The sequence below is a fragment of the Phyllobates terribilis genome, unplaced genomic scaffold (genome assembly GCF_046119375.1).
Source record: "Phyllobates terribilis strain yellow unplaced genomic scaffold, ASM4611937v1 Scaffold_7__3_contigs__length_470593459, whole genome shotgun sequence".
NCBI lineage: Eukaryota > Metazoa > Chordata > Amphibia > Anura > Dendrobatidae > Phyllobates > Phyllobates terribilis.
Window position 1 is genome coordinate 396,423,100 of NW_027362767.1, and position 12,302 is coordinate 396,435,401.

General features: G+C 43.8%; 1 protein-coding gene across 1 annotated transcript in view; it reads right to left on the minus strand.

Moving 5' to 3' along the window:
- Positions 1–2,273: 2,273 nt before the first annotated feature.
- Positions 2,274–12,302, minus strand: part of LOC141154990 (cytochrome P450 2H2-like) — a 39,426-nt gene continuing 29,397 nt past the window's right edge. Inside the window, exons 7-9 of the mRNA XM_073641580.1 lie at positions 7,705–7,892; positions 5,813–5,954; positions 2,274–2,650 (exon numbers count right to left, since the gene is read on the minus strand). Coding sequence (XP_073497681.1) covers positions 2,466–2,650; positions 5,813–5,954; positions 7,705–7,892 — 515 coding nt within the window. The 3' untranslated portion in view covers positions 2,274–2,465. The remainder of the gene's footprint in view (positions 2,651–5,812; positions 5,955–7,704; positions 7,893–12,302) is intronic.

Genomic DNA, 12,302 nt, shown 5'->3' on the forward strand with positions numbered 1-12,302 from the left:
CCCTCATCCTCCAATCATGGTACTCGTGGCCCCCTCATCCCCCAATCCTGGTACACATGGCCACCTCATCCTCTAATCCTGGTATGCATGGCCACCTCATTCCCCAATCCTGGTATGCATGGCCCCCGCATCCCCCAATCCTGGTATGCATGGCCCAATCATTGCACACATAAAAAAATAAACACTTATACTCACCTTCCAACCTCACCTCTGCTTCAGCGCTGAATCTTGTTTGCCAGCAGTTTATGTTGGCACCTGAGCAGCGAGCACTCTCAGACGCTGATGTGAGCTGCCGGCATATTCACTCCTTTCCACGCCGGGACTATGGGCATGGAGAAGACTAATTATGCATTCTCTTTAGTAGCTGGCACTGTCAGCAAGAGCTGCGGCTCAGTGCTCCTATGTGCCTGCTACTAAAGAGAATGAATATGCTTTCTTCTCCACGCCCATGGGTGCAGAGAAGAGGGAATATTAATTTCCCTTTAGCAGCAGGCACACGTGGTTGCTGCAGCAGCGGCTACTGCATGTGCACTGCTCCTCCGCTGCTGCAACTTCCCACAGCCCCTCCCCGGTAAATACAATACTCACCTATCTTCGTTCCCTCGCTGCTTTGGGGCTCCCATGGCTCACAGGCCCCTTAGCAATGGCGTGGCCTGCCGCCATTAGCGGTTCGCCACTGGCTCCAACCACCAAAAAGAACCGACTCTTTCTTATACTAAATGGATCCGCATTTAATATGCATTCACAAGCAGCTAAACATATATTCATGGAAAAATCCTCACAGTATGATTCAGTGAAAACTGGGGTTTTTGATCCCATCAGCTGCCTATCATAGTCATTTTACCCCCTTTGAGAGTCAATTAGAAATGGCAAGTAGCTCTGAGTGGGCTGCTGGTTGCCATCTTTCACAGAGAAGAGCTGGCTCTTTGTGCTGGATCTGTTGAGAAAGATCTTTCTTTGGTTTGAGTGCTACTATTAAGCAGGCAAAATGAAGGAAAAACAGGTCTGCTACGAGGCTGGTATGGAAAAAAAATAAGTATTTACAATGTGGTTTATTTTCTATGCAGTTCGAAGGAATCCAACTTCTTCTGGAAATAAACAAAAGATTTTGTGTTTTTTTTCATGAACAAGTGGGATTGCTTCGAAACGCTTCGAAAATAACCACATTGCTACTACTTATGTTTGATTTGTTCCTTTATCGGATCCATACCAGCACTGCAGGAGACCCATTTTCCCTCCATGAATCCATCATTACGTTGGATTTTGGACCATGTGGTGCTGCAGCAGCTAGTATTCCATTTATCTATGTTCTTTTAGTGTTGCGTCTCACACAATCGAACCAGGTGAGCGAAACTGCTTCTATGATCAATGTTATTATCCGGATAACACCCTATTGAGCTATCTTGTTCCCCGACTACTTCGCTTTGATTAATCAGACATGACACTCATCCCTCTCACAGCAGACACTCCAATGGGGAATACTGCAGCTGGATCCTCCTCTTTCTCTTCTCTTTGATTACTACCCAGATTTGGTGATTGTTGAGTACACAGTCAAAAATCAACCCTTCCAAAATATGCCCATGTATCTCAACCAAAATATGAGTACTATGGGTTTATGGTTTGTAACAGAAAAGTGCCTATCAATCATAATTAGTGGAAAAGATGGAAAGAGAGTGAAGGTCCATTCATATGGGATGATATTCAGTCCATGAATTGGTCAACACAGACAGAAGAGTCGTCTGTGCAAGAACAATATATGGGCTCTTCGCAGTCCCCTATCTCATCATAACGCACAAATTTACCTGCTTAGGAGGTGGTAGGGAGCTGCACATGTTGCACCAATGATACGTCTGTTGCTGAGCCCATGTAAATACACCACCGATTATCCAACAAATGAGAAAAACACTCTATCTAAGGTTCACTCTTCAATACTGGTTCTGTAGCTTACAAGGACTACAGTGACACTGGAGCAGGACAAATCTGTCCAGCTTCAGAGCAGCACTTCCAAACTCAATAGCAAACAACTTGTAAGCGCTCCAGTCATTGCCCAGGAGACCAGAAACCTCGGCGACAAGCAGTAAATAATATTAAAAATGGAGAAGATTAATAATAATTATTGCACAGACAAAAAAACACAGAGCCTCCAGTGCAGATAAGAACATAGCCTAAGTCATGCAGCTCCATTATATAAGGTACAAGTTAACATACAACGATCAATAAAAAATAATCAAGGAAAAAGAGAAAATTACATACAGAATGCAGGACAGAAGAAATTTTTCAGTACAATATTTTTATTAAAGTAAAATAAATGTTTGCAAAAGTTGCAAATTATATAACGCACATTAGTATTATATATATACATATATATATATAGTTTTATCCTTCCACTATTAGATCAGTGTTTTTGTTATTTTGAAATGTTTTAGAGCTTCTCTTTTTCTTTGTACAAGAAGTTCATCCTCAGTTCAGAAACGAGGGACGACATTCATCTGGTATGAATGATGTCTTACAGAGTTGGTTTTGGGCTCAGGTCTTATGCTCAGATTCTTTCTGTCTACAGTGGGCTCCAGGGTGAACTTCTGCAGTATGGTGGTCAGAAAGAGGAAGAGCTCCATGCGAGCCAGGCCTTCTCCCAAACACACACGTTTGCCTGTGAAAACAGCATGAACGTACGCAATAAGTCAAGAAATGAGTTGTGAGGTTGGGAAAAACAATTTTCAATTTCCTTTAAAGGAAATTCAGAGTCAATTTAAGAGGGGTGAAGTCACTTGCAGGTATAGCAATAATCCAGAGTGAGCAGTTATTTCAATAGAAATGCAATACTTCATTTATCCTATGGGGGTGCTGCAAAAGAATAGAACACTTATAGCCAAGGACCATCACAGATCACATCAATTCAGGAATATTTTGAACTTCTTACATTTTTTCAATTATTTTAATGTTCTGTACTTCAAAAGAGAATCAGTTTGTGATGCTTAATTCTGGTATCAAGTCCGACCAAAAATTTATATGCTAACTGTTACTACTAAATGGCCAATAATCAAAGCAAGTAAGAGAGTTTAGTATTACGCTATGGTCCTCATTTATCAAAAGAATCTAAAGGAAACACTGGCTTTGTTGCTGATAGCAACCAATCACAGCGCAGCTTTCATGTCATAAACTGATCAAGTAAAATGAAAGCTCTGCTGTGATTGGTTGCATAGATAACAAAGACAGTTTTCCTTTTAGACACTTGATAATTCTGCCCCTATATGTTTACATCTAATCTTCCGACTTAAAGTTCTCTATAAGGATGACGGAGTAAGCTGCTGGTATTAGTAATGGGAAGTCCGACTCTATTTGGTGATCTGGATCCCTTTCATCTCACCTGCATTTCACCAAAAAGAACCGTTCTAAAAGGATCACTATTAAATATGTGTTCACCATAGATAAACACACACTTAAGATTAAATTTACGCATCTGAAATCCTGCCCACCGAGCGGCCGCAATTCCGCCTGCTTGCATCAGGCAATGAAATTGATAGGTAGACAGCATTTTGACCACGAAGACTGTAATTTTATAACCAGTGACAGTCATTCAGAGGATTTAGTGGCTCTCATCATTGCAGCAGGGACTCATCTAGATCAAAATTATCAGGCAAATAAATTAAAATTTCTCTATCTTTATTTCCCTCTACAGTATTGTTACACACCTGTCCCGGGGTTAAGGCTCTGCTCCCTTCACCCTGCTTTCTAACTGCTCTACATCGGGCTTTGCAAGTAGCCTGGCATGCTGTCATGTGATCACCTACATAGGCCTATATAATGCCTACCAAGACACAGATGTTAAGACTTTTAGTTTGTCTGTGAACCACGTTCTGCTCAGTACCTGGATGCAGCCTCCAGGATCTCCGCTACCTGGCTGTTGGCTCCAGGACCTTTCTTACCAGTCTGCAGCCTCCATGACCTTTGCTACCTATCAGCGGCCTCCAGAACCTCTGCTACCTATCTGCGGCCTCCTGGATGTCTGCTACCTGTCGATGGTCTTCATGACCTTTGCCTGCTGCATTTACGTCTGTGGCTCATGTGCCCACCTGGACCTTGGGCTTTGAAGATCCACCTCAGCTAGTGAGCCTAACAGGCATCTGTTGGGAGAGACTTATAATTGCCCCATGCACGTTAGAAGGTTAATGGGCTTATATCTAATATGCACAGGAGCTTTTGAGCTGGCCATACATGAGGTAGCAGCCAGTAGACATCTATCTCTCCTGAATTCCCCATACACATGAGAGCTTGGCTTGGCTGAGTGTTCCAATGTTTTCAGTGGGGAAAGAGAAGAAAGCTGCTGCCAGACATCACTGGTGGAGACTTATCTCCCCTGAAAACAAAATGATTGACTGTTATATTTTGAACTGCTTGATCCTTTTCTCCCCCTACATCAACTGTTAGAATAGAGTTGGAAAGTTCCCATACACATGATATGGTCATCTGTTCCCTCTGAAATCTGACATTATCTGTTGTGGGAGAAGTGGAAAGCCTACATATGAATCAGAAGGTCAACTGATGTCCCCTAAATCAGTGAGTTGGATGGACTTTCATCTAACGTGTATGGAGGCCTTAGTTTTGTGTCCTCTGTTGTGACATGTCAAATAAGAACCTTTTTCCTAAGAACAGACGCTCAGACCTGTTGTAAGATGTTGCACAAATGTTGCACATGTTCAATCTCTAACCATAAATCTTTAAAAGGACTGTCCACTACTCAGACAATCCTGTCTCAATAAGCATGTTTGCCATCAGTAAAACAACAACACTTATACTCAACTCTGGTACCAGTGTGAGAGGGAAATGTTTGGATACTATTGCAGTATCGGACTCCGGTCACAAGAGGTCACTGTTGCCTCTGGAAGAGACTCTATGGTTGACCTGATCTCTATGGCTGGGAGGATGATGGTTTAGTCAGGAAGTTGCCTGAGCAAGACATGAGTGTGAGATCCTGAAAGCTCAGTGTGTGCAGTGTGCTAGGAGCTGGTCAGGTTACTGAGGATAGGTGAAACTGTTCCTGTGGCTCCTGTCAGAGAGGAAGAATCTTTTTGGGGGATGACTACGGCTGGATGCAGAGTTGGATTCCCCCCAAAGCATCTGCTGTAACGCGAATGGCCTTCTTCTAGCCTGTCAGGCTAATACTACTCTCCAGGTGACAAGCCCAGGATCCACTCCTCGGTCTCCAAGCTAAACGGCCAGTCGGACAATCCTGCAGCCTCTTTAGTGATCAGACATAAATTCTCAGTTTAAGACATTGTTTGCTAATAGGGCTGTGTGAACCGTAGCTAGATACTCCCCTCAGTGGGTGAGCTTGTATATACATAGCATAACAGAATTGTAATTTTAGAGTTGTTAAGTTTGTGAATCTCTGCGCTGCACCACTGCAGGGACTTTCTTTCTTGCATTTCCAGGGTAACTAAGTTTCCATTGTTAGTAAAAATTAGTTCCTTAACTAATTGCCTGGTCGTGTTCTTTGTCCTTGGCCCGCTGTATTCTGGGAGAGACCACCCCGGTACACAGTCTACACCAGCACTGTTCCAGCAGTGCCGGCATTTTCTTTCCCAAGGCTCTCATTATATTGTTACTGTATGTCAAGCGATCCCTGCTCCCAATCAGCACTGGCTTCATTATCCGTCTTGACGAATCAAGCATCAAGAGGAAGTGAGCGTGAGGATTCACAAGTCTGCAGTCACATAGAGTGACTGCAGACTTGTAGCCTAAGGCTAAACAACCCCTTTAAATTCAGTCATAGTTTACAGATATTTGCCGTAGTCATGTACTAATCTCTTACCTGTAGAGAACGGCATAAATCCATCACTTTTCTTGAAGCTTCCTTTCTCATTAAGGAAGTGTCCAGGATCAAACTCCTCTGGGTTTTCAAAAAAATTAGGGTCTTTTAGGACAGAAGTAAGGATTGGGAACACCAAGCTTCCCTAAAAGTTAATATATAAAATTTGTAGATGAAGAAAAGTTTTTAAAGTGAGAGCTAGTTGGTAGTTGATAGATTTGAACTAAGAAATTGAGAAGATCAGCACAATTTTTTTCACATGGGATTCTCACATCAACAATTTAATACATATTTAAAGGATAAGTGCAGTTTCCTGGATATAATTGCAATGGGGCAGTAAAAATCAAATGCAATATGAATGGTAACCAGTATGTGGAAGTGGTAACCAGCGCGCCGGCAGGGGACACGTTGTTCTATGCAGCCATCGGTACTACCAGGATGTGATTGCAGGATGCCGAAGGGTTGCTATGATGGCTAGTGGTCTGCTGAAGACCCCTGTGTCTGTCATGATGGTACTCCTGTGAAAGTCAGCTTGTGGTTGGTGTTCATAGGAGACAGTGATTTTTCTAAATGCAGCAATACTGTGACATTCCTGTATGTAGCACAAGTGATCAAATGATCGCAAGTTCAAGTCCCCTAAGGGGACTATCAAATGCAGAGAAAAGTTAAAAAAAAGTTTTAAAAAACTATGAAAAGATAAAAGAATATATAAAAGTTCAAATCACCTCCCTTTTCCCACATTAAAAATTAAGAAATAAAAAAATACAAGTTTGGTATCGCTGAATTTGTAAAAGACTGATCTATCAAAATATAAAATAAATTAATCCGAATGGTAAACAAAGAAAAAAATATGTTGTCCTTATGCTACCTGTTTTGAACAAGGACGGTACATACAGTGGGGAAAAAAAGTATTTAGTCAGCCACCAATTTTTTCCTCGCTGTATACGGATTATACTATCCTCTGAAAGAGCTCAGAGGGTTAAAAGAGAGTTTTAAATTTCATCCTTATTTTATAATTTTGGAACCCAAGGACAGCAAAATAAGCCAAAGTTGTTGGAGCAGTTCTTACTCTAATTTCAAAGGCTCTTGGATTCAATTGATGCCAATGTAAATAAAAAAAATACATGTGATTTCCAAGATACTCCCCCGAAGAAATTAAAAATTGTTTATTTGTGCTGTTTAGGAATACAGGTGTACAATGCATAAATGTAGGTGTTTCTTACTTTATAGCAAATAGCAGAATACATACAGTAATGGCATAACAAGTAGACACTTTTTGCATCCACCCAGCTTAGTCATCCTTCTTAGCAAATCCTTCATTCACTGAGTTCACACCCCTAAGCAAGTCTTTGTGTCACTGTTTTCTAATTACCACAGCCTATGAGATTTGGCAGCCCTTAAGACATTAACCCCTTCCTTACTTTATCAAAGTCATACTGTCACGGGCGTATCAGGTTTAACAGACAGTCATTCTGGATCCGGCCGTAGAAGGTCACTGCGCTTGGCCTTTTAGACACTTTCTTGATCCTATCATCATCCCTCCCACTCTAGGAACCAGCGGTGATCTCCACCTTCTGCTGCTAATTAACACACCCTTGCTGGATCTTTAAATACCCTAAGTTTCTCCAGAGAATCGCTGGTGATAGAAGTTAATTCCTCTGTTTAGGTCTGGAGTTCTAGCAGTCGGCTAGAGTCTTCTTGGAGTTCCTTTGTGGATTGTAGTCGTGATCTCTCTAGTGTCTTCTCAAAGCTAAGTGTATCCCCTTGTCTGCTTCTCTTGTTTGTCTTTAGTTGCACACTATGACTGAAAATTTTTAGTGGCACACACAAACCTCTAAACTGATGTCAACCATTGAAAATTTGCAGGTGTGGTAGATAAGACAAACATACTGCACCTTTGGAATGTGATATCCTCTGAAGGATGTGTCCTTGTTGACAGAATGGGGCAATCCTGAAGGGATGATATCGCCAAATCTCTGGATCTCGTGGACTACGGCGTCTGTATACGGCATTTTACTCCTGTCTTCTATTGATGGACAGCGATCTTTCCCTATTATATTATCAATCTCTTTGTGGATCTTCACTAAAATTTATAAAATGGAAAAAAAAGAACATATTTTAGTCTAGTATTATTTTTTTTAACCAAAAATCGAGGTCTGGGAAAAATGTCTCTACACCAGGACCAAAATAATAGAGGTAACACGTCTTGAAGGTATGATAATATTTTATTGTGTATTCAGAATAAAAAAAACACATAAAAATAATCATGTGGTTTACAAAGGATAGCCAGTTAAAAACCAATATCACTACTGGCATGGCAAAAGAAAATAAGTGGCACACCACCCTAAAGAAAAGCAATGCTCCTCCTCTTCCCCCATGTGGGTCTTTCCATCAGGTGCTATAAACAGATGACAAATAATTACTAATGATGAGATATTGCTCGGTGCTCGCCCGGGCATCTCACTGCTTGAGACTCTCGGCGCTCACCTAGTATTTCCGGGTTGCTCGGGCGGGAACGCGGGTCCCCTCCCTGCATGTTTGACACTCTTTAGAGAGCCAATGAACATGCAGGGATTGCCTGCTATACACTGTAATGCCATAGCCATGTTGGTTGTGGGCATTACAGTGATTGGCTGGCCGCACAGTGTCATCAGGTCTATATCAGACCTGGCGCCGCCATGCTCGTCATAGTCACTCCGGATCAGACAGTGTAGGGAGAGCTGCTGCTGCGTCAGGGAGAGATTTGCTTGTGCATTAGGTAGTGTAGGGAGAAAAACCGTACATTACACATATCCATCTTAACAAACAGTTCTTCTGAGAACTAATCCATCTGCAGAGATATCAGGCAGGCAGGGTGTATAGGCAGGTGGTGTATATAGCAGACTGCAGTGCATATAGCATAAGAGGCTCCATTCCAATTCTGCCTTCTGCTGTTAGATATTTCTATACAAAGGCCCAGGTCTCAGGGACCAGGAATACTTTTCTTTGGATCTTAAATTCAGCTATTCAAAACTGTGTTTTCTCCGTCAAACGGATCACATATACGTTGTCAGAAAATACTGCCATTTCTGGCCTCCATTAAAAATTTCCTTTAGTGTGTCAGTGAAGCAATTCACAGCAGGTTGCTGTTCAAACTACTTACCTACAGGCCAGGTATTTAAAACTCTATTTTCTCCGTCACATGGATCACATATAAGTTCGCTCCAAACTCAGTCATTTGTAGTGAGCGTGGAAGATACTGTCCTTGATTTAAAATGGGCAAGGCATGTGGCAAGGGACAGGGAACTGGACATGATGGTAATAGTGCATGCAGAGGCCGAGGACAAGGCTGTGGGCAAGCCGAAATTGTGCCACAAAAAACACCCACATCTTCTCGCCTGACCTTCCTGTCCCAATTTCTAGGGGACCGCAGCACACCACTATTGAACCCAGAGCAGTGTCAAAAGGTTGTTGGTTGGATAGCGGATATTGCTTTCAGTCACTTAGCCACCACCACCACCCTGTCTTCTACACGGTCAAGTCTCTGTAGCCGTGAGTCTGGACCGCATATTCCTCACCCTGATCCTCCTTCCTCCCACCAAGCAGAGTACCCAGAGACAACTGATCCCACACTTGGACTTTAATGAGCTTTTCCCTTTTCCATTTATAGATTCGGGCCTCTCACCCTGTCCACTTGAAGTGGGGCAAGAGGAGATCGCGTGAGGTGATGCCCAAATATTTGAGCAGCCACAGTCACACGAAGGCGACGGTGGGAAAGTGTCACAAGAGGTGGACGATGATGAGACACAATTGCCAGAAAGTCAGGAGGAGGACCAGGGTGCGGAAGTGGGAGACGAGGTGGTGGATGATATAGTAACTGACCCAACCTGGCAGGAGGACATGCAGAGCGAGGACAGCAGCACACAGGGGGAGGGAGGCAGAGCACCCCAACTGGTAGGAAGAAGAAGTGTGGTGGCCACAGACAGAAGGCAGGCAACCGTTCCCCGTAACACCAACACGAAGGAAGTTGCCAGTACAACTGTTAGGTCTTCACGAGTCTGGTTGTTTTTTAAAGACTCTTCCGATAACCCCAAAAAGGCCATTTGCACCACCTGCCAGGCCAGCATCAGCAGGGGTGGCAAAACGACCAGCCTGACCACCACCAGCATGATCAGGCACATGGCAGCAAAGCACCCGACTAAGTGGGCCGAACCTCAGGGTCCAGGAACAGTGTCTGCAGGTGGCACCATTGCTTCTTCCACTGTTGTGAATGCAAACCAATCCCCTGTCAATGGTGCATGTGAAGATGCCTCCTGCCCTGCACCTGTCGTTGCACACTCTCAAGTAGCAGCATCAGGAAGCATGTCCATGTCCTTGTCGAAGCACAGCGTTCAGTTGTCCATACCCCAGTCCTTGGAATGCATATGCAAATATGCAGCCAATGCCCCACAGGCCACACTACTAAATTCTCACATTTCACGACTGCTTGCGCTCAAAATGTTGCCTTTTAGTCTCGTGGAGACGGAAGCATTCCGCAACCTGATGGCGGTGGCCGTCCCTCGGTACTCAGTCCCCAACCGCCACTATTTCTCCCGGTGTGCCATCCCCGCATTACACAAGCACGTGTCCCAAAACATTAGCCGTGCCCTCAACAACGCAGTTACAGTGAACAAGTGCTTGTGGGCAGGGATGATACATCTCGCTGACGGCACACTGGGTTAACATAGTGAAAGCCGGGATCCAGGCGGACCTTGGGACGGAACACGTCCTCCCGACGCCAAGGATTGAGGGCCCTAGGTCAATCAGGGTTGCCCCCACGGTTTACAGCTCCTGCACCTCATCCTCCTCCGCCTCGTCCTCCTCTTCAGCCTCCATCTCCGAAATGACCACATCAGTCACTAGCTGGAAGCACTGCAGCACTGCTTTGGCCAAGCGGCAACAGGCTGTGCTGAAGCTAATATGCTTAGGTGAAAACCCGCACAATGCTGAAGAGTTGTGGACAGCTCTGAAAGAGCAAGTAGATATGTGGCTCACACTGCTGAACCTAAAGCCAGGCATGGTCGTGTGTGACAATGGACGGAACCTGGTTGCGGCTCTGAGGCGAGGCGAGCTCACACACGTACCATGCCTGGCCCATGTTCTTAACCTCGTGGTACAGCAGTTTCTCAAATCCTACCCGGAGCTAACGGATCTGCTTGTTAAAGTACGCCTCCTGTGTGCCCATTTTAGAAAGTCAGCTACAGCTTCTTATGGGAATTTGTTGTTACTGTGGCCCTGCTGTATGTGTCTTTAAATTGTTAGTGGGGTTTTTCCAAAAATTGGTCAGCTGTTGGACTCACTGCATACCATATAACTGTAAAGCAGACTCTCTCTTGTCCAATGGGAACATGTCATACTTGTTACTATGGCCCTGCTCTGTGTGTCTTTAAATTCTTAGTGGGGTTTTTCTTAAAATTGGTCAGCCTTTGGACTCACTGCATACCCTATAACTGTATAACAGACTCTCTCCTTTCTTATGGGAATTTGTCGTTACTGTGGCCCTGCTCTGTGTGTCTTTAAATTCTTAGTAGGGTTTTTCCTAAAATTGGTCAGCCGTTGGACTCACTGCATACCCTATAACTGTATAGCAGACTCTCTCCTTTCTAATGGGAACATGTCGTACTTGTTACTGTGGCCCTGCTCTATGTGTCTTTAAATTCTTAGTGGGGTTTTTCCTAAAATTGGTCAGCCGTTGAACTCACTGCATACCTTATAACTGTATAGCAGACTCTCTCCTTTGTTATGGGAATTTGTTGTTACTGTGGCCCTGCTCTATGTGTATTTAAATTCTTAGAGGGGTTTTTCCTAAAATTGGTCAGCCGTTGGACTCACTGCATACCCTATAACTGTATAGCAGACTCTTTCCTTTCTAATGGGAAAATGTCGTACTCGTTACTGTGGCCCTGCTCTGTGTGTCTTTAAATTCTTAGTGGGTTTTTTCCTAAAATTGGTCAGCCGTTGAACTCACTGCATACCCTATAACTGTATAGCAGACTCTCTCCTTTCTAATGGGAACATGTCGTACTCCTTACTGTAACCCTGCTCTGTGTGTCTTTAAATTCTTAGTGGGGTTTTTCCTAAAATTGGTCAGCCGTTGGACTCACTGCATACCCTATAACTGTATAGCAGACTCTCTGCTTTCTAATGGGAATTTGACATTTCTGTGGCCCTGCTCTATGTGTCTTTAAATTCTTAGTGAGGTTTTTCCCAAATTTTGGCAGCCCTTGCAGTCACAGCATGGGCATTACCACTATAGGAGACCCGCTCTTTTATAGTGGGAACATTTTTTTTACTGAGACCCTCCTCTATGTCTCTTCAAAGGGGTATTGGGTTGCATCCAAATTTTTGGCAGCCCTTGCAGTCACTGGATATGCAATAACAGTATAGGAGACCCTCTCGTTAATAATGTGAACAACAAAGCATAGCCGGCTGATGGCTCTCTAACAACAGCGAGGGCCGACTGCTGGCCTTTTAA